The sequence below is a fragment of the Chiloscyllium plagiosum genome, chromosome 5 (genome assembly GCF_004010195.1).
Source record: "Chiloscyllium plagiosum isolate BGI_BamShark_2017 chromosome 5, ASM401019v2, whole genome shotgun sequence".
Taxonomy (NCBI): domain Eukaryota; kingdom Metazoa; phylum Chordata; class Chondrichthyes; order Orectolobiformes; family Hemiscylliidae; genus Chiloscyllium; species Chiloscyllium plagiosum.
In genome coordinates, this window is record NC_057714.1 from 33,340,700 (window position 1) to 33,368,252 (window position 27,553).

At 41.2% G+C, this 27,553-nt stretch overlaps 1 protein-coding gene across 8 annotated transcripts in view; it reads left to right on the forward strand.

The window, feature by feature from the left end:
• The window catches only part of dgkb (diacylglycerol kinase, beta), a 788,800-nt gene that overhangs the window by 113,281 nt on the left and 647,966 nt on the right, over window positions 1-27,553 (forward strand). For all 8 annotated transcript variants that reach the window (XR_006311661.1, XM_043689831.1, XM_043689832.1 and 5 more), the window contains exon 3: window positions 17,600-17,676. Coding sequence is in view for 7 of the 8 variants with exons in the window: in XM_043689831.1 (XP_043545766.1) it covers window positions 17,600-17,676 (77 nt within the window). In the remaining variant the exon portion in view is untranslated. The remainder of the gene's footprint in view (window positions 1-17,599; window positions 17,677-27,553) is intronic.

Sequence of the window (27,553 nt, forward strand, 5' to 3'; positions counted from 1 at the left end):
TCTTCCAAAACCATGATCCCTATCATCTAGAAGCATAAAGGCACCATAAATACCGGAATGAGATAGGACCACAGTGGTTTAATAGGGGAGATCACCTTGGAAAATTAGGGATGGCCTTAACAGTGATGCTAACATCCTGTGAAAGTGTCTTGGGAAATAAAACACAATTTTCTTTTGTCATTTTGAGTTTTTTTTTGCTATTGCTGAGTGCTCTATTTAGTTCAGAGAAGAACTTCTGGTAGACAATGTAGAGATTACAGTTCTGTGGAACATTGCAACTCCAGGATGTAAGATGCAAAAACAGGAGTAGGTTCTGTAGCCCAGTGAGACAGCTTCAGCATTCACTCAATCCTGGTTAAACTTCTCGTTCAACTTTATTTTTCAACTGTATCCAATATTGCCTAATTCCCTTTAATATTAAATGGACAGCCCCAATGAATTTAGGTACTCTCTTGGTCAGGAGCAATGAGTTGTTTTGATAATGCTGTTCATTAGTTCATTTTGCTGATATGTAGCTGACGTTTTAGGGCTTCTAGGCAAAAGTGAGGACTGCAGATGCTGGAGATCAGAGTATAGATTAGAGTGGTGCTTGCAAACCACAGCAGGTCAGGCAGCATCCTAGGAGCAGGAAAATCGACATTTCGGGTAACAGCCTTTCATCAGGAATGAATGCAGGGACTCTCCGGGATGGAGAGATTCTGACATGTGCCCATTTCCTAAAGTTGGAGTACTTGTGTTTGATGGGGGCAATGTCAATAGGCATTACTTGCAGCTCTTTCAAGTGAACTTTAACAATTGGTGTGATGTTGGCCCAGATAATGAATTTGAGGTGTGAGGTGTCCTGTGTGAGACTGTCGGTGCCACAATGGTCAGACTGATTCTAATCTAAAAAACTGATTTACAGAATCTTACATGGATTCATGCAGTTTTTGAGCAAAATAAAATGTAGTTCTGCAAGTCCAAATTCTCCCCACAAACTTGTATATGTGTGTGTGTGTAGTGCAGTGGGGTCATCTGAAGTGTGACAAGGGCCTGGTTGAGGCTATCCCCATGGGTAGCCACTGCACTACACACAGACACAGACACACAGATGCACACACACACAGGCATGCGCGCACACAGACACACACACATACACTCCTACGGATACACACACATTCCTACTCACCCAAAACCTCTGTCATACACACACACACACTTATACCCCTTTACATTCACACTCTCTCACACACTCATAACCACCACCATCCCGCCACACACACGCGCAAGTTTGTGGGGTGAATTTGTACTTGTAGAATTACATTTTATTTTGCTCAAAAACTGCATGAATCCATGTAAGATTCTGTAAATCCATCTTTTAGATTAGAATCAGTCTGAACATTGTGGCACAAACAGTCTCACACAGGGCACCTCACACCTTAAATACACTATCTGGCCTGACATGACACCAACTGTTAAAGTTCACTTGACAATATAACTTTAAAAAAAGTTCTGGAATTTACATATGAAAGAACTGAAACCAACATGCTTATTCTGAAAGATGAGAGACTTCAGAAATAATCCAGGTATTTTTCAATATATAATTTCAGTTACATCACACTGTAAACTTTTGCTATAAATTCTGTATCTTGCGATCTTTATATTCCACAACCACCTGATGAAGGAGCAGCTCTCCAAAGGCTCATGCTTCCAAATAAACCTGTTGGACTGTAACCTGGTGTTGTTTGATTTTTAACTTACTATTTAATGCATTTATACATTCTCTTAACTTTGGTGGGGAATGTGGTGATGTTCCCATGTGTCTTCTGCCTTGTCTTTCTAGATGGAAGTGGTCATGCATTTGGAAGATACTGTGTATGGAGCCTTGGTGAAATTCTACAGAGCATCTTCTAGTTGGTACATGCTCCTAATCCTTTGTGTCAGTTGTGGAGGGAGTGAGCGTTTATGGATGTTGTGCCAATCAGTCAGGCTCCTTTGTCCTGGATGGGTATCAAGTGTCTTGAATTTCGTTAGATCTGCACTTGTCCAGGTAAATGGGGAGTACTCAATGACATTTCTTTGTAGATAATAGAGAGGCTTTTGGAATTCAGGATTTGACTTAATTGCAAGAGGATTCCTATGCTCTGTGTTTGTTCTTGTAACTACATATTTATAGGGGTAGTTCAGTTCAGTTTCTGGTCAATGGTAACCTCCTAAGGCATCAAAAGTGGTGGATTCAGTGATGGTAATGCTAATGCGATGGGTAGATTCTCTGTTAGTGATGGTCATAGCCAGGTACTCGTGTGGTATGAATGTTATTTGTCACTTGTCAGCCCAACCTGGACAAAATGTACATCTTGATACATTAGGGCATTGACATCCTTGGTATCTGGGGAGTTGTGAATAATGCTGACCGTTGTGCACTCATCAGCAAACAACCCCACTTCTGATTTTGTGATGGAGGGAAGGTCATTAAGTAGCTGAAGATGGTTGGACCAATTCTGATGAAGACTGACATTAATTGTACAAATTCACCCCGCAAACTTTTGTGTGTGTGTGTGTGTGTGTGTGTGTGAGAGAAGGGGTATAAGTTTGTGAGCGTGTGTGTGTGTGTGAGAAGGGGTATAAGTTTGTGAGCGCGTGTGTGTGAGAAGGGGTATAAGTTTGTGAGCGCAGAATCTTACACGGATTCATGCAGTTTTTGAGTAAAATAAAATGTAATTCTGCAAGTACAAATTCACCCCACAAACTCATGTGTGTGTGCGCGGAGGATTGGGTGGTATGAGTGTCTGTGAGACACCGGGTGTGTTTGTGTGAGAGAGAAGGGGTATAAGTCTGTGAGCGGGTGTGTTTGTGCGTGAGAGAGAGAAGGGGCATAAGTTTGTGAGCGGATGTGTGTGTGTGAGAGAGAGAAGGGGTATAAGTCTGTGAGCGGGTCTGTGTGTGCGTGAGAGTGTATTAGATTAAAAGTCCATGTCCCCCAGTCTGTGTAACTGACTGAACTGAACTGTCCTGACTATTTCCTCCATAAATTGGACTTGAGTTGTTTGTTTTATAGAACAGATAGAGATAGTGTCTGTGAACATGAACACTTCAGCAATAGATTGTGTGGGACCAATATTTCTCTGCATTTGTCTTTATTTTTGTGCGAATAATTATCCTTCTCTGTCCAGATTCCTAATGATTTTGAATATTTCTATCAAATCACCTCGAAGCCTTCTCGAAAAAAAAAATCTAAGGTGTGCTAACTTCTCCAATCTACCTTGCGAACAGAAGCTCCCTCCCAGGAGCCATGTTGTGCAGCTTCACCAATGCCTTCACATGTTTTCATGAGTGTGGCATCCAGAGTTGAGTGCAATTCATCAGCCAAGGTCTGACAATTTGAGGCCTCTACAATTGTTGTCCCTGCAAGGGAATAGGGCTGAGGATGTACAAATGTGGCTGTCCCCTGCAATTTGGCTTCTGCTCCTTTTTCCATTTGTGCTGCCTTGTCCTGCAAGACACAGGTTTGTGAGTTTGTTATGAAATATGTTTGGTTGGCTGAAGGAACTGTGGCAACTGAAAAGCTGACACCGTGTGCATAAATTGTGAAATGTGGGTGTGTGCTTGCAAATGGATTAAGCGTGTGAAATGATAAGAAATAAATGTTAGGTGTGAGTCATGTTTAAAGGGAAAGTGTAAGTGGCTCACTGATGGCTGTGCAATGAATTGACCAGGGGTTGACACAGTTGGTTGGGATACGGCATTTTAAGATGCATTCAGGTGACCTTGATCACTTGTATGAATATCTTCCTGCACTGTCGGGATCTTTGGAATTTGAGTCCTAGAGTCCGGAAACAGATCTTTTGGTCCAACTCATCCATGCCGACCAGATACCCCAACCTAATCTAGTCCATTTGCCAGTACTTGACCCATATCCCTCTAATCCCTTCCTATCCATATACTCATCAAGATGCCTTTTAAATGTTCCAATTGTACTAGCCTCCACTACTTCCTCTGGCAGCTCATTCCATACACGTACCACCCTCTGCGTGAAGACGTTGCCCCTTAGGTCCCTTTTATATCTTTCCCCTCTCACCCGAAACCTATGGCCTCTAGTCCTGGATTCCCCCAAACCAGGGGAAAGACTTTACCTATTTATCCTACTCACCTGATGAAGGAGCTCCGAAAGCTAGTGCTTCCAATTAAACCTGTTGGACCATAACCAGATGTTGTGTAATTTTTAAACAGTGTACACCCCAGTCCAACACCAGCATCTCCACATCATATCCTATCCATGCCTCTCAAGATTTTATAAACCTCTGAGGACACCTCTCAGCCTTTGATGCTGCAGGAAAAAAGCCCCAGCCTATTCAGCCTCTCCTGATAGTTCAAATCCTCCAACCCTGGCAACATCCTTGTAAAGCTTTTCTGAACCCTTTCAAGTTTCACAACATCCTTCTGATAGGAATGAGACCAGAATCGGATGCAAAAACTGTTCTAACCAATGTCCTGTACAGCCGCAACATGACTTCCCTACTCCTATACTCAATGCTCTGACTAATAATGGAAAGCTTACCAAACGCCTTCTTCACTATCCTATCTACCTGCAACTCTACTTCCAAGGAGCTGTGAACCTGCACTCCAAGGTCTCTTTGTTCAGCAACACTCCCTAGGACCTTACCATTAAGTGTATAAGTCCTGCTAAGATTTGCTTTCCCAAAATGAAGCACCTTGCATTTATCTAAATTAATGTCCATCTGTCACTCCTCAGCCCATTGGCCCATCTGGTCAAGATCCTGTTGAAATCTGAGGTAACCTTCTTCGCTGTCCACTACATCTCCAATTTTGGTGTCATCTGCAAACTTACTAACTATATCTCCTATGTCCATATCCAAATCATTTATATAAATGATGAAAAGCAGTGAACCCTGCACCGATCCTTATGGCCTCCAGTCTGAAGAATAACCCTCCATTACCACCCTCTGTCTTCTACCTTCGAGCCAGTTCTGTATCCAAATGGCTAGTACTCCCTATGTTCCATGAGATCTAACCATGCTAATCAGTCTCCCTTTAGGAACTTTGTTGAATGCCTTACTGAAGTTCATAAAGATCACGTACACCACTCTATCCTCATCAATCCTCTTTGTTTTCAACAAACTCAATCAAGTTTGTGAGACATAATTTCCCATGCACAAAGTCATGTTGACTATCTCTAAGCTGTGCTTGACTTTCCAAATATGTGTAAATTCTGTCTCTCAGCGTTCCCTCCAACAACTTGCACACCTCTGATGTTAGGCTCACTGGTCTATAGTTCCCTGACGTGTCTTTACCGCCCTTCTTAAACAGTGGCACCACATTTGCCAACCTCCAGCCTTCCGGCACCTCACCTGTGACTATTGATGATACAAAGATCTCAGCAAGAGGCCCAGCAATCACTTCTCTAGCTTCCCACAGAGTTCTAGGGTACACCTGATCAGGTCCCTGGGATTTATCCACCTTTATGCATTTCAAGACACCTGGCACTTCCTCCTCTGTAACATGGACATTTTCCAAGATGTCACCATTTATTTCCCTACATTTTATATCTGTCATGTCCTTCTCCACAGTAAACACTGATGCAAAATATTCTTTTAGTATCTCCAACATTTCCCACATCACCCACATTTCCTGCGGCTCCATACAAAGGCAGCCTTGCTGATCTTTGAGGGCCCCTAATGTCTCCCTAGTTACCATTTTGTCCTTAATGTATTTGTAAAAACCCTTTGCATTCTCCTTAACCCTATTTGCTCAAGCTATCTCATGTCTCCTTTTTGCCCTCCTGATTTCCCTCTTAAGTATACTCCTCCTGCCTTTATACTCTTCTAAAGATTCACTTGATCTCTCCTGTCTATACCTGACATATGCTTCCTTCTTTTTCTGAACCAAACCCTAAATTTCTCTAGTCGTCCAGCATTCCCTACACCTACCAGTCTTTCCTTTCACCCTAATAGTGTCGCTGGACTCTCGTTAACTTATTTCTGAAGGCTTCCCATTTTCTAACCGCCCCTTTACCTGCAAATATTTGACCCCTATCAGGTTTTGAAAGTTCGTGCCTAATATTGTCAAAATTAACCTTCCTCCAATTTAGAACTTCAACTTTTAGATTATGTCTATCCTTTTCCATCATTATTTTGAAACTAATAGAATTATGGTCGCTGCCCCAAAGTGCTCCCCCATTGACACCTCAGTCACCTGCCCTGCCTCATTTCCCAAGAGTAGGTCAAGTTTCACACCTTCCCTAGTAGGTACATCCACATACTGAATCAGAAAATTTTCTTGTACACAATTAACAAATTCCTCTCCATCTAAACCCTTAACATGATGGCAGTCCCAGTCTATGTTTGGAAAGTTAAATCCCCTCCAGTGACCACACTATTATTCTTACAGATAACTGAAATCACCTTACAAATTTGTTTCTCAATTTCCTGCTGTTTGGGGGTCTATAATACAATCCCAATAAGGCGAACATCCCTTTCTTATTTCTCAGTTCCATCCAAATAACTTCCCTGGGTATATTTCCGGGAATGTCCGGACATTGAAAAATCTGTTATCACTGCTTTTTGGCTTGGATGGAGAACTCTCCACCATCCATCGAGACAGGACATCTTGACTCTTCACCAAGACTGTGTAACAACCAAAAACGTTTGAGACTAGGCCTTCCCATCTGAAATCATTCCTAACAACAGTTCACTTTGTGCATGACCTTCTGTATCAGTTACTGCCCTAATGTCCCTTCAATTTGACGTTCTCTCTCTCTCTTTCTCTCTGTCTCTCTCTCTTTATACAATGCTTAGAAATTAAAATGTTAGCACACTTGTTGATTTTGTGCAGCAAATGTGAAGTGTGGTTAGCACCTGTTGGATCTCGAAATCATTAATTTGGGCTGGCAGCACATAATTGGGGGCAATCCAATTCAGCTCCTGTTGTGTTTTATTCATTTTGTCACCATTCATTGTGCACCTTAATTACATAAATATCACATTTTAATAAAAATATAGGCTGAATTTAATGCTATGACACATTAAATCCAGAGCATTCATTTATGACAAAGTTATTTATAATGGAAGAACTGAATCTCATCATGAAAAAAATTGTAAATATTTTGATAAATGATGATGAATAATTCCTTCCAATTTATGATTAGATCCAAGATTCCTCTTTACACCCATCCCCTACAACATTGGCTTCTGGATTTAATGGTTTTTGAAAAAGAAAATAACTGAGTAAACTTGTTTGTTTCAGTAATTCAAATTAAGGAAAGCTTTATTGTTTCATGTAGTCCTGCAGGATAGCAATAAGAGCTGCCTGGAAGCCTTGAGGCACAACTTATTGTGAACCTAAATTGACCATCATGCCATCATGATGGCATTATTTTTGAAATTTTCCAGATTTCCCCCCTTTTTCCTTAAATAGGAATGACGAAGTGATGGATTTCAGCCGTTCAGCAATGTACTGATGACTGAATTTCCATGTGCATACATGCTTATTTAAATGTCGCGCATTGTATGCATTTCCATTACACATTAGCTTATCTCTTAAATCATTACTTAGCCTCACTTTATACTTTTGGTAAGCTGTCAAGGTTTCAGTGTCCCATTTTGTTCGGGGTATTCTCTCAGGACATGGTTTCAGAACCCAGAGTGGAAGGGCAAAAAATATTGTGGCACACTGTGCTATGAGAATTTTAATTGAGCTGACCAAGGCCACTTCAATGTATTTTAGTTGCCTGGGTAAATCTGCTAGACATCTTAAATATAGTCCAGCAGGAGCCTCCTTGCGACACAGAAATGCTTGCTATTTCCTGCGATTTAATGATGGTGATTATGAAAAAGATTGAGAGAACCCTGCACACCATTATCCGGATTCAAAGGAAGGAAGGCAAGTGGAGAAGGAAAGCCATTAGCTAGATAACCCTTTAACTATATGGCCAGCCTCTGACTTTTGTATCAAAAACTATTGCACCATTGATGTCTCATAACAACAATGGTTGACATTTATAAAAGTTAACTTTATATAGTGCCTTTTTCATAAAGAAATGTCCCAAGGCACATGACAAGAGCATTTTAAATAAAGGTACAACACTGAACCACATAGAGACATAGAGATGTACAGCATGGAAACAGACTCTTCGGTCCAACCCGTCCATGCCGACCAGATATCCCAACCCAATCTCGTCCCACCTGTTCACCACCTGGCCCATATCTCTCCAAAACCTTCCTATTCCTATACCCATCCAGAAAACTTTTAAATGTTGCAATTGTACTGACCTTCACCACTTCCTCTGGCAGCCTATTCCACACACGCGCCACTCTTTTCATGAAGAAGTTGCCCCTTAGGTGTCTTTTATGTCTTTCCCCTCTAATACTAAACCTATGCCTTCTAGTTCTAGACTCCCCCATCCCAGGGAAAAGACCTTGTCTATTTCTCCTATTCATGTCCCTCATGATTTTACAAACCTCAACATGGTCACCCCTCAGCCCCCCATTGCTCCAGGGAAAACAGCCCAAGCCTATTCAACTTCTTCCTATAGCTCAAATCCTTCAACCCTGGCAACATCCTTGTAAATTTTTTCTGAACCCTTTCAAGTTTGACAACATCCTTCTGACAGAAAGGGGACCAGAATTGCACGCAGTATTCCCAAAGTGGCCTAACCAATGTCCTGTACAGCCGCAACATGACCTCCCAAGTCCTGTACTCAATACTCTGACCAATAAAGGAAAGCATACCAAACACCTTCTTCACTATTCTATCCATGTGTGATTCCACTTTCAAGGAGCTATGAACCTTTACTCCAAGGTCTCTTTGTTCAGCAGCACTCCCTCAAACCTTACCATTAAGTGTATAAGTTCTGCTAAGATTTGCTTTCCCAAAGTGCAGCACTTCGCATTTATCTAAATTAAACTCCATCTGCCACTCCTCAGCCCATTGGCCCATCTGATCAAGATCCTGTTGAAATTTGAGGTAACATTCTTCGTTGTCCACTACACCTCCAATTTTGGTGTCATCAGCAAACTTACGAACTGGACCTCTTATGCTCACATCCAATTCATTATATAAATGATGAAAAGTACTGGACCCAGCATTGATCCTTGTGGCACTCCACTGGTCATAGGCCTCCAGTCTGAAAAACAACCCTCCACCACCCTCCTCTGTCTTATACCTTTGAGCCAGTTCTGTATCCATATGGCTCGTTCTCCCTGTATTCCATGAGATCTAACCATGCTAACCAGTATCCCATTGAGAACCTTGTCGAATGCCTTACTGTAGTCCATAAAGATCATTTCCACCGCTCTGCCCTCATCAATCCTCTTTGTTACTTCTTCAAAAAACTCAATCAAGTTTCTGAGACATGATTTCCCATGCACAAAGCATGCACATGTTGACTATCCCTAATCAGTCCTTGCCCTTCCAAATATATGTACATCCTGTCCCTCAGGATTCCCTCCAACAACTTGCCCACCACCGACATCAGGCTCACCAGTCTATAGTGCCCTGGCTTGTCCTTACCATCTTTCTTAAACAGTGGCACCACGTTAGCCAATCTCCAGTCTTGCGGCACTTCATCTGTGACTATCGATGATACAAATATCTCAGCAAGAGGAGAAAGTGAGGATTGCAGATGCTGGAGATCAGAGCTGAAAAATGTGTTGCTGGAAAAGCGCAGCAGGTCAGGCAGCATTCAAGGATCAGGAGAATCGACGTTTCGGGTCTAAGGCTTATGGCCGAAACGTCGATTCTCCTGCTCCTTGGATACTGCCTGACCTGCTGCACTTTTCCAGCAATACATTTTTCAGCTCTTATCTCAGCAAGAGGCCCAGCAATCACTTTCCTCTCTTCCCACAAAATTCTAGGCTACACCTGACCAGTTCTTGGGGATTTATCCACTTTCATGCATATCAACACATCCAAATATCATTTGGACATTTTTCAAGATGTCACCATCTATTTCCCTACATTCTAACCTTCCATGCCCTTTTCCACAGTAAACGCCGATGCAAAATACTTGTTTAGTATCTCCTGCAGTTCCACACAAAGGCAGCCTATACTCTCCCTAGTTACCCTTTTGTCCTGAATGTATTTGTAAATACCCTTTGGATTCTCCTGAACTCTATTTGCCAAAACTATCTCATGTCCCCTTTTTGACCTCCTGATTTCCCTCTTACGTATACTCCTACTGCCTTTAGACTCCTCTAAGGATTCACTTGATGTATCCTGTCTGTACCTGACATATGCTTTCTTCTTTTTCTTAACCAAACTTTCAATTTCTTTAGTCATCCAGCATTCCCTATACCTACTAGCCTCTCCTTTCACCCTGACAGGAATATACTTTCTCTGGACTCTCGTTATGTCATTTCTGAAGGCTTCCCATTTATCAGCCGTCCCTTTACACTTGCCCCCAGTCAGCTTTTGAAAGTTCTGGCCTAATAGCATAAAAATTGGCCTTTCTCCAATTTAGAACTTTAACTTTTAGATCTGGTCTATCCTTTTCCATCGCTGTTCTAAAACTAATAGAATTATGGTCACTGCCTCAAAGTGCTCCCCCACTGACACCTCAGTCACCTACCCTGCCTTATTTCCCAAGAGTAGGTCAGGTTTTGCACCTTCTTCAGTAGCTACATCCACATACTGAATCAAAAAATTGTCTTGTACACACTTAACAAATTCCTCTCCATCTAAACCCTTAACACGATGGCAGTCCCAGTCTATGTTTGGTAAGTTAACATCACCTATCATAACCAGCCTAGTATTCTTACATATAACTGAAATCTCCTTACAAATTTGTTTCTTAATTTCTCTCTGACTATTAAGGAGTCTATAATACAATATAATACAAGGTGATCATCCTTTTCTTATTTCTCAGTTCCAAATAACTTCTCTGGATGCATTTCCGGGAATATCCTCCCTCAGTACAGCTGTATTCTCACATTTCAAAAATGCCACTCCCCCTCCTCTCTTGCCTCCCTTTCTATCCTTCCTGTAGCATTTGAATCCTGGATCATTAAGCAGCCAGACCTGTCCATCCCTGTGTCACGTTTCAGTAACTGCTATGATATCCTATGCCCATGTTCCTAACCGTGCCCGGAGTTCATGTGCTTTCCCTGTTTGGCCTCTTTCATTCAAATAAATGCAGTTTAATTTATCAGTCCTACCTTGTTCTTTGCTTTGTCCCTGCCTGCCCTGTCTGTTTAACTCGCTTCTTTTCTCAAATCTACCAGTCTCAGATTGATCTCTTTCCTCACTATCTCCCTGGGTCCCCCCACTCCTCCCAGAGCACCTTACTAGTTTAAATCCTTCCAAGCAGGTCTAGCAAATCTCTCTGCCAGTATGTTTGTCCCCTTCCAATTCAGGTGCAATCCGTCCTCCTTGTACAGGTCACTTCGACCCCAGAATAGTTTCCAATGATTTAAAAATGTGATTCCTTCTCCCGTGCACCAGCTCCTCAGCCATACATTCATCTGCTCTATCATGACTAGCTCGTAGTACTGGGAGTAATCCAGATATTGCTACTCTCGAGAATCTCCTTTTTAAATTCCTGCCCAGCTCTTGACATTTTCCCTTCAGAATCTCATTTGATATGTGTTTTTAATTTATGCATTTTGTGGGATGTGGTCATTGCTGGTTGGCCATCATTTATTGCCCATCTCTAGTTGCACTTGAGAAGCTGGTGGTGAGCTCTCTTCTTGAACTGCTGCAGTCCATCTGCTTGGGTTGACCCACAATGCCATTAGGGAGGGAATTCCAGAATTTTAACCCAGCGACAGTGAAGAAATGGTAGGGGAACTTTAATGTGGTGGTGTTCCCATATATCTGCTGCCCTTGTTCTTCTGGATGGAAGTGGTTGTGGGTTTGGCAGGTACAGTCTGAGGAGCTTTGATGAATTTTTGCAGTGCATTGTGTAGATAGTACACACTTCTGCTAATGAGCATCAGTGGTGGAAGGAGTGGATGCTCGTAGATATTACTTGGCTTGGGTGAAGAGATTGCGCTTTAAGGACCATAAAAGAGGAAATGAGTTAGAGAGCCAAAGTGAGTGGCAAGTAGTCTAGAGCTTGGATAATTGAAAGTGTGGCCGCCATTGGTGGAGATATTAAATTTGAGGATGTTCAATGTTGTGACATTGTGATCCCAACCACCTAGGAGAAAGTGAGGACTGCAGATGCTGGAGATCAGAGCTGAAAATGTGTTGCTGGAAAAGCGCAGCAGGTCAGGCAGCATCCAAGGAGCAGGAGAATCAACGTTTCGGGCATGAGCCCTTCTTCAGGAGGGCTCATGCCCAAAACGTCGATTCTCCTGCTCCTTGGATACTGCCTGATCCCAACCACCACCAAGTTGTGGTTGAATAATTTTCTGCCACCATCCTTTTTCCTTGACTAGGACTAAGGGCCAACTTGGTTTACAGCGATAGTGGAAAAGTGCTAATGAAAAAAGGCTTTTGTGTTTAAGCAAGAAGGAGTTTATTGTATGATAGCAGCTCAATATAATGTTACATTTATAAGTTAAATCTTGCTCAGAAGTCTTTAAGGAGACTTAAGGATAACAGCTCAGGTTCTGTTTGAGATCCTAACATGCTTTGTGTTTCACCCACAAGTTCTTAAAACATCATCAGATAGGCTGTGACAGCTGTGTTAAGCTGGATCCAGTGATGTGCTGCTAATTTACAGCTTTCACCTTGTTCCGGGATTTTTCATTTTACTCATGAATGCCTGATGTCCACTTGTTTCTCCAGGCAGTGATGTCCCATGAGTGAGATAATTTACTTCAAATCACAGCCAACTTCCCCCAATTCCGATTGATATTAGTTTTATGTGTGCTTCTTGATGTCAAACTTGTAGTACAAATGTCACCTCAGTGTTCAGAACAGTCCCTCTTGCCTTACCTTTGGGGTACAACCCTCTTTTTCCATATTTAGATGAAGGTTGTTACAAAGTCAGAAGCCAAATCACCTTGGCGGAACCTCTTCTATCACTTTACTGATAATTGAGAGTAGGCTGAGAGAGCAGTAATTGACTGGATTCAATTTATCCCACTTTTGGCCAGTATTGTTGTGTGTGCAAATTTTACACATTATTGGATAGATGGGAGTGTTGTAGTTATATTGATTGGAGGTGCAACTGGTTCTAGAATGCAAGTCTTCAGTACTATTTTGAAATACAGTCAGGGCTCATAACATATTCAGTATACAGTGCCTTAGCCATTTTTTTTAATGTCATGTGGAATGAATTGCTTTGTTTGAAGATCAGCTAATGTTAGGTAGCTTGGAAATAGGTTGATCATCCATTCAGGGTTGAAACTTTATTGCTGGAACAGCACAGCAGGTCAGGCAGCATCCAGGGAACAGGAGATTCGACGTTTCGGGCACAGGCCCTTCTTCAGGAAATTCCTGAAGAAAGGCCTGTGCCCGAAACGTCGAATCTCCTGTTCCCTGGATGCTGCCTGACCTGCTGTGCTGTTCCAGCAATAAAGTTTCAACTTTGATCTCCAGCATCTGCAGACCTCACTTTCTCCTTGATCATCCATTCAGTACTTCTGACTGAAGATGAATGTAAATAATTTTATCCTTGGTTTTGCACTGATAGGTTGGGTTTCCCTGCCTTTGAAGATGGGGATATTTGTGAACAAACCTCCCCCACCTCCTATTAGTTGTTTAGTTGTCCTTCACCATTCACAATTGGAAGTTGTTTGCACTATTTGCATACACTTACTCCTAGGCTGTAGTTTCACCAGGTTGACACCTCATTAATAAATTGAACATTGCTACAAAGTTGCTAAATGTCTTTGCGAATTTATGATGTTCTTCCTTCCTCCACTCAAGTCCAATTGACATCATCATATTGGGTGGACCTTACTGGAGTCTTCAACATTTAATATTTTTTGAACAATTGCCTTATACAGCACAGACACAAGGGTTATAGCAGTACTCATATCTTAGAACAAGGAGATTCTTAGTTCACAAAGGTGAGACAGTGAAAGTCTTTACAAAAATGAGGAGAAGTTTGAAATCATGATGTTGCTTCGGTAGGAGCTAATGTAGGTCAGTGAGCATAGATGTGATAGGAAAAAATGGATTTGCATCAAGGTAAGACACAGGCAGCAGAGATTTTTAAATTACCTCAATTCTGCGCAGGATACTATATGGGAAACCTGCCCAGACTGTTATAGAATAGTTGAGTCCAGATATGACAAAAGCTTCAGAAGCAGATCAGCTGGGATGGAGATGAATTTGGGTCAGTGAAGTGAAAACAGGTAATCTTAGTGATGGCATGAGTGTAAGGTAGTAAGTTCAACTTGAACTCCAAGTTGCTAACAAGGTTGCGAACAGGAGATTTAATCTCAGTATATTCGCCAGAGAAGGGGCTAGTATCAGTAGTGTTATGACTGAATCAGGAGTGATGAACTGACACCTCTCTTCACACCATTGCTGGATTAATTACAATGGAGTTTGATTTTATAGGGGGTCATTATTACGAATTCAAAAAATGTATACTTCACTGTCAGTCGCTTGGTGAAAGATTCAGACAGCCAGGTTCCTTAAGTGAACAAGTAAAGAATGATTTGTGTTCACAAATTGTCACTCAAAGACGGTGAACTTATAAACGCAAGTCTTAAAATATACAAATATATCCAGCTCCAATTATGGCAAAAGCAACAAACGTTCTCTAGATTTATGCAAATAAAGGTAAACTCTGCTTCATACCAGATCTTTGTAAGACGAACCAACCCAACCAACCTGTGGCACAGCATTTCAACTCCCCCTCCCACTCCACCGAGGATATGCAGGTCATTGGACTCATCCACCGCCAAACCACAACAACCCGACGGTCGGAGGAGGAGCGTCTTATCTTCCGACTGGGAACCCTCCAACCGCAGGGGATGAACGTGGACTTCACCAGTTTCTTCATCCCCCCTCCCCCCACCTTGTCTCAGCCGGATCCCTCCAGCCCGGCACCGCCTTCCTGACCTGCAGTCTTCTCCTTGACCTCTCCGCCTCCATCCTACTCCGACCTATCACCCTCACCTTGACCTCTTTCCACCTATCACATTTCCAACGCCCCTCCTCCAAGTCCCTCCTCCCTACCTTTTATCTTCTCCTGCTGAACACTCTCTGCTCATTCCTGAAGAAGGGCCTGTGCCCGAAACGTCGAATCTCCTGTTCCCTGGATGCTGCCTGACCTGCTGTGCTGTTCCAGCAATAAAGTTTCAACTTCATACCAGATCTGAAAATGTTGTCATTTCCCAAGTTAGGAAAGAATGTTATTTATGGGTTGTTCAGCGGTGTGCTACCAGCTTTAGGCCATTTTTCATGAGGTATCTGCTGGTTATGGAGTTTCTTACTGGGGCAGTTCTGCTATTGTTGGGATTGAATTAGTCTGTCATTCTCTCCAATACAGTTGAGTTGATTTGGAATTTTCCCATAAGAACTCTTGAGTTGCAGCAGTGAAATCTTCCAATGGGCCTTCAAATGGATGGTTCAGCTTTGAGAGATGTTTCAAACAAAGCAAGAAGAAATGGGTTATTTCTGTTTTCTCTCTGTCTGGTGGCAATTTTTCTTTATTATTGTTTATTATTTCAGAACCCATCAGCTTTTTTGCACCTGTTTTACGTGACCTTTTTCTCAGCAAACTCTGCCTTATAAAATCCAATTTCTCTTCACAAGTGCAGTATTTTAGCTACTGTCAGACTGTTTCATTTTTCTTTGAAGTGTTTATTTGAAATATTCCAGCTATATCCAGCTGATGGTATAATAGCTTAATACTTTTGATAACACTTCTCCTTAACAGGTCCTAGGGAATGAAGTTTGAAACAGGACTGGAGTAAAAACAACTTGAGTATTCCCAATGCTTATTTAAAAGGCATTTATGCTCATTGATTTTCGATGAACAGTCTAATAATTCAGCAATGGTGGAGTAATTGAGAAAGCTGGTCATGAGGTAGAACTGGATGCTGTAATTGTCCATATGAAGCCTAAGCTGAAAATGTGTTGCTGGAAAAGCGCAGCAGGTCAGGCAGCATCCAAGGAACAGGAGAATCGACGTTTCGGGCATAAGCCCTTCTTCCTTTTCCAGCAACACATTTTCAGCTCTGATCTCCAGCATCTGCAGCCCTCACTTTCTCCTCCATGTGAAACCTAATACTGACTTCAGATGTTTCCTGGGTGCTGCATTTGCATGTCAAAATGTTGGGTTATGCCAATGATACAGGGGCAGAAAGAAAAGACATTGCATGCGATTCTTTGGCTACTATTGAAAAGCAAAGAATGAAATCAGGTGAGAACAGTCCCAACCACCTGGACCACAGTGGAGAGACATTGGAGTAGGATGATGTGGCAAACAATGTCAAAAGCCACAGGCCAAGATGAGCAATGGGGAAGGGTTCATCTTTGTTACACTCACATAGGATGATATGACTTGGATCTTCCCCTGAAGAGAAATATGTTTCTGTTTTTCCTTTGGTTCATGGCAAGACCAGCATTTATTGCCCATCTGTAAAACTCTGTCTGGAGATAATTGAATCAGTGTAGTCTTTGTCACACAGACATGCTATTAGGAAGGGAGTACTAAGGCGGCACAGTGGCTCAGTGGTTAGCACTGCTGCCTCACAGCACAGGAACTTGAGTTTGATTCCAGCCTCGGGTGACTGCCTGTGTGGAGTTTGCACATTCTCCCCGTGTCTGCATGGGTTTCCTCCAGGCACTCCAGTTTCATCCCACGGTCCAAAGATGTGCAGTTTAGGTGAATTGGCCTTGCCCATAACGTCCAGGGATGTGTAGGATAGGTGCATTAGGCAGGAGTAAATATAGGGTAGGGGAATGGGTCTGGATGCATTATTCTTCAGAGGGTCGGTGTGGACTTGTTAGGCCAAAGGGCTTGTTTCCACACTGTAAGAATTCTAAAGATTTGACTTGTTTACAATGAAAAGGTTGCAATATACTTCTAGGAAATGAGAACAGCAGCCAGTTGAGGTGACTGATTCTCAATATCAGGCATTTCTGTCTAATTTCTAAAGGCCATGACAGAGCTAATTGAACACAAACAATGTACAGAAATGAGGTAGCCTCCAGCCAAGGAAAACTAGAGATTATAAACGGAAGCAAGGTTCAACAAATACTTTCTAATCACAACCTTACATTTTAAGATGGTCATAAATATAGCTTTTGTATGTAATCTGTGGACTATTTCAAGATACTGTTTCCTAAATAGGTAACATTTTAATATTGTTTATACAAATTTAGGAAAACCTTCTGAGTGGATATTTTAATTCATCTTCAGCTCAGTGATACTATACAGATCTCACTATTGCCTTCTTTTCCCAACACTTTTTTGGTAACCTCTTTGTAAATTATAATGCAAAACAAAAATCTCTGTTATGATTCCATGAATTTCTGCATTTCCTATCCATCCTCCGTTTATGTTTTGATTGTGAACCCTGGAGTTGTTCTCTTTTTCTAATTGACTTGTTTCTTCATCGGAGATTCAGAATTAGACAAGTATGCCAGAACTTCTGATCTGTAGAAAACCCATAATTATTGTTCTGTGAAAATTCTATTCTGCCTTTTGTATGCTAAACTAGAAAAACTAAAACCATTTTATCTTTTCTTTTAGACTCCACAAAGAAACTTAAAGATGTTCTAGAAGAATTCCATGGCGCTGGTACACTTGTGAAGTATAATCCAGAGCAGGTATTTTATATTACATTTCATATAATGTTGCCCATATTAAGAGAAACATCATAGACTCATGTTCTGTCTTCTCATTCTTGAAGAAGAGCTTATGCCCGAAACATCGATTTTCCTACTTCTCAGATGCTGTCTGACCTGCTGTGCTTTTCCAGCACTACACTCAAGACTTCTCATTTCTCAGTCAAGGAATAAATATTAGAACACTGAAAGGAAATAAACACATGTATTCCAATTTCTTTAGTGTCTCAGAATTTAGGGAGCGTATCATTTTTCCATCCATTATTGCAAATCTTTTTGTGTTTGATTTTATAAAACTAATTAACTTTTTGGCTGCTTTCGATGATATTCAGTCAACTACTCTGTCTGGAACTAATGCAACATATAGGCCAGACTGAGTTAGTATGACAGGTTCACTTCTCTAGAAGGTATTAATGTTCAAGTTAGGTTTTGTACCAAATCATCAATTTCCATGGTCGTTTTTTCCTGGATTGTTAATTCAGATTTATTGACATGAATTTTGCAATTTGAAGTAAAGACGACATTACATCTGTATGTCTCTGTCACTTATCATACTCGCTCTTAATTGGAATCATTTTGTATTGACTCTTCTTTCAGCAGAATCTTGACTGCATCATTGATTTTGACATTTATGCTTGTTGGTGTCCTTGTCATGCCTTATTGATGGATTTTTTTCTGAAATGTCTGTTCAGAAAAGTAGATTCAGGCACCATATGGAGAATGTCGGTGCTTTTTCATTATAAATATATCTTCAGTCTACACACAGTCTGTCAGTCAATAGTATGGTAAATATTCAATACCCATATTATCCCTCAATTAAAAAGTAGCTGTAGTCAAGATGTCAAACACTACAATGACAGAATCTTGTTGCATTTCAATTTGGTAGACGAAAATTGATCAGAATAATTATAGCTCATGTTGTTTCAAAGATGTCATTTTAGATCATACTGCAGAACGGCTCAGAAAAGGAAGTGATGAATTTGCAATAGGTTGTTCATCACTCTTTAGAAAGCTCGACACTTGCAACATTTTGACAAGGATTTTTTAAAAAAATCTCAGCGCTATCTGATGTTACCAATTCGCAGCTTTCAAATATACACTGATATTTGAATTGATGAATCCATTTTAGAGAGCAATGAAACAAGATAAAATAAATAATCAAATGATGATTATTGGAATCAAAACAGTAGTTCACTTGATTTAAAATGGCAATGAAGTATGCCATGCAGATTTGAAGGTGGTTGCCTTTCTTGAATGTTGTATCATGGGAACAGATCATTTGATCTGCACAAACATTTCTCTCTACCAGTTACCAAGATTTTGAAATGCCACACCCTTGTTCATTCCCCATATTCTTTGGAATTCATTTCTTTATGCAACTATCTGACTCCTTTTACAACAATGTGTGTTTCACAACAGTTTGTGTACTTAGCTTGAAACCAATTTGTCGCAAGAATTCCAGAATCTTAACTAACTTTTTGTCATCTTTGAACCATCCCACCGTATTAGGCACCATGGTGAGTTGAGGATAGAAACTGTGATTTTAAAGAAAATGGATTTGCCTTGCTAGATGCAATCAGCCCATTCTCTTGCACTACGTTGTTTTAATGACCAAGTTGAAATTGAGAATAACAAGATTGTGCTGGATAACTAAGAACTAGAGACTCAAGTCATCTTTTCCCCTTGACTGAATAGAAACCAGCTCTCTGAGTTAGAAATTCTCACTGAATACAAATCCACTTAATAAAAGTATCCCTAACTTCTAATCACTCTCAACGAACCCGAAGAATAGTTAGTTCAGTAAATGCAAAATAAAATTACCACTGCAAAGGATGGAATTCCAGAGGTGAGGTAAGAGTGACTCCCATTAGCATCAAGGAAGCATTTAGAATCATAGAATCCCTACAGTGTGGAGACAGGCCATTAGGCCCAACAGGTCCACACTGACCATCCGAAGAGTTGACCAAGTGTGGCATCAAGGAGCTCTAGCAAAAGTAGAGTCAGTAGGATTTTGTTTTGAGAGGGGGAGGAGAGAGAAGCTCCCAATAGTTCAAGTTACATCCAGCATAAGGGAGAATGGTGGTTATTGTTGGAGGTCAATTATCTCAGTGTCGGGACATCATTGTAGAAGTTTCAGGGTTTAGGTCCAACCATATCAAGCTGCATAGGCAATGACCTCCCCCCTTTGAAATTCAGTGGCATTACTATCACTGAATTCACCACTATCAACTTCCTGGGGCATACCTCGACCACACTTGATTAAGGACAAAAACAGTGTCTACAATGAGTAACTCCTCCCCTACCTCCCAAATGCCTGTCCACTATCTACAAGGCACAAGTCAGGATTGCCATGGGCTTTTCTTAACTGCCTGAATGCATGCAGCTCTAACAACACTCAGTCATGACACCATCCAAAACAAGTAGCAAATCACTTGACTGTCACTCCATCGAAAACCTTTAACACTCATTCCCTTTACAAATTAAACACAGGGTTAGCAGTGTGCACCATCTACAAGACACACTGCAGTAACTCTCAGAACTCTTCCACTACACCTTTCAACCTCATGACCTCTAACACCTCGAAGGACAAGGGCAGCAGAAGAACATGGGAACAGCAGCACCTACAAGTTCCAATCCAAGTCAGACAGCAACTTGATTTGGAATAATGATTGTTCTTCCTCTGTCATTGGATTAAACCGTTTGAATTCTCTTAACACCATATGGGTGTCCCTAGATCCCAAAGACTGCTGCCGTTCAAGAAAGCTGCTCACTGCCATTTTCTCCAGGTTAATTAGAGGTGGGTATTAACTGGTGGCCCAGCCAGTGATGCACACATCCAAGGATCACATTAAAAAAAGGGATGCTATTCTGAGGGGTAGGCTGAGACATATCTTTGAGGGGATGTGTGGGATGGTGGTGGGACCAACATATTCACTGCATGCAGACCTTCACCCTGCAGACACAACTTGGAATAAAGAACTAAGGTTAAGTTTTATGTCAGTATACATCCTTTTGTTAAAATCTTTGGTGTGGGATTTGAAAGTGAAGTTTTTGTTCGATATCTATTTTAATTATGCCTGCAGATGAGCAATATTGAAGAAATTCCTAATAATAATTTAACTAGATAGTTTCGAGTCCAGTAGCATTTTAGTATATGGCCATCTGTTTTTGACGACATTACATTAGTGACTGTACTAATGTTGGCAAATGCTTTGGGATGTCCTATGTATGTGAAATTTTTACAGCAGAACATTTTTTTTTTGTAAATATGCATAGTTTTGAAATTTCCTGATGATAGGCAATGTTATTACTTTCTCTTTTGGCTTTAATAGATGAGTATGCTTCTCGGGAAGTCTCAACTGTGGCAAGTGAAGCGTTAAGGGCCTGACCTCCAGAAAATTAAATAGTCTGTTGTTATTTGTGCTTGCTATTTTGGTCACAGTAGGAATATTCTGGATTCAGCTGTCATAAAAAGGGATTTGTGGTCTATCTCTATTTGCTACTGGAATTAACTAATTGAAGATTGTCTGTCTATCTGCCAGCCATTTGGTAACATCCTGGAGGCTAAATAATTTTAAGTTTTGACTTGAGAGATTTATAATGCATCAGTTAATTTACTGTGACACACTTCTGACCTTTTTTTAAAAAAAAATGTAGTTGTTACTAAGAATCAATAATTTTCTAAAAGGCAATGACACATCACAGCCATTCTGCACCATTTTAAGAACAGGCTGCAATCAAGTCATGTACACTATTTCCTCATTTTAATACCCACACCGTTCTGATAACCTGTTTGAATTTTATTGGCTGGTTGCCAATGTATTTGTGCAGAGAAGTAAATTTGAAGTGTGGATTTCTGTCCACTACTTGAAGAGTGAATGCCCTCAAAGTTATTTTCTTACTCAGATTTGTTCAAACTGAAAGTGGGTATATTTTGCTCATTTAAAATTTCTTTAACAAGAGTACCCTGATACTCAGATAGAAAGTAGGCAGGTCTTGTACTGCTTGCCTGTCAGGTTGGTGCCCCAAGTCAACACTGCACTGAACTGGACGGTGGTGACAAATCAAGTCAATACTTGCAAGTTCTCCCCAGGTCATGGGTTCAGTGTTCAATATTTCTTAGTTTAAGTCTTCCTTTTACTTTTTCTCCATATTAGATAAAACTTCCCCTTCCCCTTCAACACAAAGCAAAGTTGACCAGCTTCTCCTCCTCACTCTACACCACAGTTGCCTGTCCAGAGGTATTGAAAGGCTAAATTCTATTGCTGCTCAGGCCTTATGATGTCACCTACCCTGCAGCCAAACATCACATGAATATCTTTCACTCTCTGCCTCCATCTGTTCCATCATTCTTCTCAATAAATGCCAAAATTGTGTCTCCATTACCTCCCAGTCTCAATTTACTGTCAAGTTTTAGTCAAAATTAATATGTAATCCAGCCCATTCTGTCTTATTTCCTCTTTTTGCCTCATTACATACAGGCTATGAATCTCAGGCTTTAACTAAAACAAAACAGTGTAACTGAAAATGTCTGCAAAGTAACATTTGAGTTGTAGAGCCATCAGGAATCATATATAGAATGGAGAAGATGGGTTTGACTTAATATAACCTACTTGGGGGGGGGGGGGGGGGGGGGGGGGGTCAGGGGGAGAGAGATGGGGAACATGGGGGTTCACCCATTTTGTAACTAAACAAAGAACAAAGAAAATTTACAGCCCAGGAACAGGCCCTTCAGCCCTTCAAGCCTGAGCTGATCCAAACGTACTGTCTAAACCTGTCAGTCAACTCCTAAGCATTTGTATCCTTTTGCTCCCCACCTACTCATGCATCTGTCCAGATGCATCTTAAATGAATCTACCATGCCTGCCTCTATCCCCTCCGCTGACAACACGTTCCAAATGTCCACCAGCCTCTGTGTGAAGTACATGCCGAGTGCATCCCCCTTAAACTTTCCACCTCTCACCTTGAAAGCATGATCTCTCGTTATTGAATCCTTCACCCTGGGAAAAAAGCTTGTCTCTATCCACCATGTCTAAACTATAATATTATTGGATGCTACTTTGAATATTCTTGGTGTCATTGTGTTGCTGAGGGAAATCTGTGAAATCTGCTCAGAAATGATGAAAAAACTATTTTTTATTTAACAACACAACAAACAGTAATCAGGAAACTAATAAATTCCCTGGTACATTGAACACTACAGTGCAGGAGAGGCCCTTCGACCTTCAATGTTGCATCGACCTGTGAAATCAATCCAAAGCACATCTAACCTACACTATTCCATTTTCATCCTATTGTCTATCTAATGACCATTTAAATGCCCTTAAAGTTGGCGAGTCTACTACTGTTGCAGGCAGTGCTTTTCACGCCGTACTACTCTCGGAGTAAAGAAATTACCTCTGACATCTGTCCTATATCTATCACCCTTCAATTTAAAGCTATATCCCCTCAGGCTAACCATTGCCACCTGTGGAAATAGTTTCTCACTGTCCACCCTATCTAACCCCCGATCGTCTTATATGTCTCAATTAAGTCACCTGTCAACCTTCTTCTCTCGAGTGAAAACAGTCTCAAGTCCCTCAGCCTTTCTTCAGACCTCCTTTCCATACCAGGCAAAATCCTAGTAAATCTCCTCTGAATTCTTTCCAAAGCTTCCACATCCTTCCTGTAATACGGTGACCAGAGTTGTGCGCAATACCACGAGTGCGTCCACACCAGAGTTTTGTACAGCTGCAGCATGACCTCATGGTTTCGAAACACAATCCCTCTACTAATAAAAGTTAACAAACCATATGCCTTATTAACAACCTTATCAGCGTGTGTGGCAACTTTCAGGGATCTGTGTACATGGACACAGATCTCTCTGCTCAGCTACACTACCAAAAATCTTACCATTAGCCCAGTACTCTTTATTCCTATGGCTCTTTCCAAAGTGAATCACCTCACACTTCTCCACATTAAACTCCATTTGCCAACTCTCAGCCCCGTTCTGCAGCTTATCTATGTCCCTCTGTAACCTACAACATTCTTTGTTACTATCCACAACTCTCTTGACGTTAGTGTCATCTGCGAATGTTTTAACCCATCCTTCTAATCCCTCATCCAGGTCATTTATTAAAATGACAAACAACAGTGGACCTAAAACAGATCCTTGTGGTATCCCACTAGTAACTGAACTCCAGGATGAATATTTCCCATCAACCACCACCCTCTGTTTTCTTTAAGCTAGCCAATTTCTGATCCAAACTGGTAAATCACCCTCAATCCCATGCCTCCGTATTTTGTGCAATAGCCTACCGTGGGGAACCTTACCAAATAGTAAAGGATATTTAATTGTCTACTTGAAATGTAATTTCTGATCATGTGTGAAAGATGGTGTCTTCGTGATGTTAGATGACGTAGAACTGAAATTTGGGTCTGTAGGATGCCATTTCTTGTATATGGTTAAATTCAACAAAGCCTGTTGCTAGTCACTCACAAATACAGTTTTTACAGTAACAACGTAATGATGTTAGAGAGCAAGATTGTATTCCTGTCATGTGGTGATGCATCACTTTCTGTGATGATATATACTGTTTTATTTTGTCATATAGCAGCCCCTTATAATACAAAAACCTCTCAGATTAAATGAGAGGGTGGAAGGGTCTGATATGGCATTCCCAGCCCCTACCGGTGGGATATTAATTAGGCTTAAGATGCACCAATTGACACCCATTATCCCTGAGTCCAGTGCAGTAGCCTGGTGAATCTGGTATAAAGAGGGGAGGGGGTGTACAGTTTTCCCACATCCTTGAAAGGTTGCCCAACAAACCCTGGTGGCTCAGTACCTGATTGAGACTCTGACATCATTGGAGAGGATACTGAAAGGCACCTCAGACTCTTACTTCCAGCCCTGTTGGTCCCCTCCCCAACTCCCCACTGCCTCCTGTGACCTTGACCCAATGATCCCCATCCTTCCTTCACTCAATTTTGATCTGGGGTCCCACATTGATCCTTTGATCGGTTGGTAGTTGCTCGTCTCTGGATGACAACCATCCGTTGATAATGGGTGTCATTTGATTTATTAATGAGCCGAGTTGATAATCCACCAGCACAGGCTGGAAAGTCCATGTTTCCTCACTGGATTGACTGGAGTTTAGTGTTAGTTCTCTGACTGGTGGCACAGCTGGTATGTATGTTTCATGTTTATAGTCTTCAAAGGTTGGTTTCTAGGTCCTGCGTTCTCATTAGTGATGGAACAGACATTTGCAAAGTGTAAACTTCATAGAAATCGTAAACCATTGATCTAAGAATAGCCATAAGAAAATCAAGTAAGTCAAAAGCAATCAACAAGCAGAAGCAAGTTGGAAACAGCCAAGAGGAAGGAAGAGAGAAGATTGGTGATTGTTGTGCGGTGCCCATTCATCCAATGCCGTAGCCTCTGCTCGGTTTCTCCAATGTACCATGCCTCAGTGCATCCTTGCCTGCAGCATATGAGATAGACAACATTGGCTGAGTTGCATGAGTACCTGCCATGTACATGGTGGGAGGTGTCCCCATGCATACTGGTGGTATCCATGTCCACACTCTGACACGACTTGCAGTGCCTACTGTGACAGGGTTATATGGAGTTGTCCTGAAAGCCGGGCAGTTTGCTACGATCAATGATCTGTTTGAGGTTTGGTGGTTGTTTAAAGGTGAGCAGTAGAGGTGTGTGGGACCCTGTGTGAGAACTTCTCTGGCTATGTTGAAGGCCTCTTGAACCCATTGTACAGGGGATCCTCAGCTTCAGTCGCAACACTACGGATTTCTTACAGAAACTCAGCACCCACAGACCAATCAAATGGGAACATTACACGTCACAATGGACATTTCAGTACTCTACACCAGCACCCCCCACAATGATGGCATCGCGGCAACAGCCTCAGTACTCAACACCAATCTCTGAGCACTGTCCTAGAACTCATCTGTTTTATCTTCAATCGCAACGTCTTCATCTTTGACAACCAGTTTTTCATCCAGGCACATAGAAAAGTCATGGGTACCAAAGTTGCACCCAATATGCCAACATTTTCATGCACAGCACTTCTTCTCTTGTTTGAGAAGGAATTTGATAACGATTGCACATTTCTGTTTCCACTCATGCTCAGTCTGAAAATCCACAATTATGTTCAAAATCAAAAACATTGTTTTGGAAAGGCTGGAAGTGTAAAGTTTAAAAGCATGGGCTGTAATTGTCATTCTGTGTGGGTTTTACATGTACTTTGTCTTCTGTTAAGTAAAAGAAGGAGGCGGTGATCAAATGAAGATTACACCAGCATGATTACTGGAAACCAAGACTGCAGAAAAGCAATTGGAATACATGAAAAGCAAAGGGATGGATCTGTAATAAGAGAATAAATATAGGGTTGATTTTCACTGAGTTGGTAAAACCCATTTTTCAAGACCCTTATTACTCATGAATATCAGACATTTTGAAGGCATACATTTCTAATGTCTCAGTTCTGACTTGTTTCTCTTTCTGAATATGGATAGAACATGAGTCTCCTTCCAGACCTTCAGAATAATCATTGATATCAGTGAACATAAGAGTTCCCATCTCTTTGAATAACCTCAGATAAATGCTATCTGGACCAGCAGTTCTTTGCAAGTCCAATCTTGTAGGCACATACTGCAACAGTAAAAGAATGCCCATGTTAACTAACATTGTTGTTGTCAAGTTTGTTACTATTCTGGCAAAGGCTGAAGCAAACCAATCAGAAAGGACCTCCACTTTGTGCTAAGAGGCTGTCTTAAAGAGACAGACGCAGACTGAGACTGTGAACTAAAACAGGACATTTAAGATCTGAAACAGTAAAAGGTACTGACATATACACACAGAACTACTTTTGTGCACAGCCATATGGAGAATTAAGTCAGACACAAGGAAGTTGGGAGAGAGTTGTTTTAGTCAACATTGGATATTTTGCGTGAACAAGCATAGTAGGAATAACAGTGATTTTAAAAGTTGGCTTTCGCATGCTCTCTGTGCATTGCTCCTCTGTAATGCAAGATTTAAGTCATGCAAGAGGAACTGAACAAGCGTCTCAGAGAATTTACATGCTATTGTAGTGCTGCAGAAATAGCTTGAAGGTATTAGAGAAGGAGATTTACCTGATGCCATTGACTAGCAATTCTCCACATCTATTCTGACTCTGTTCAGTTGACAACTAATTGGAAAAATGAAGCAGTACACAAACTGAAGTAGCTGATTTTCATTCCCATCACTTGGCTCTAATAATTCATTTAGTCTTTTGCATATGTTTGCAGTTCTGATTGATTGTGTTAAATCTTCTCGGTTCCTCCCTGCTTGCTATCTGTACCATTCCTTGCCAGCTGAACGACAACATGTGGATGAAATTCTGACCTGAAGTTTCTGCCAGCAGGTGCATTTTGCATTCGGCCTTCTTCATATCTGCCTCAATTTGATCCTTGTTAAATGCACTTCCAAACGTAAGAGTTTAAATCAAATAAGCCAATTTTGCAGATAAATTGTGAACACTCATAAATATCTCAAAGGTCATGGCAAATCAATTTGCTAATGAGTGAACATTCAGCCCTCTCCTTAAGCTGCTGTTTAAAATTAGATTTGAACAGATGGACAACTCTGTGATCCTGAAGCAGGGGTTCTTTATTCCACTGACATCCCCTGGACATTGCGTACATAAAGGAAAATGAAGATTAAACAAAAGAGACACAATATGGACATAGAATCAACATTGTGGTTTACATCTAGTAGAGGAAAGTCCTTCTCTGCCTCTTTCCCATAAGGCCTCCATTCTCCAATGACATATATGACCAAGGATGGAGACTTGGTCATTGGGCCTTTCAAGCCTCCTCC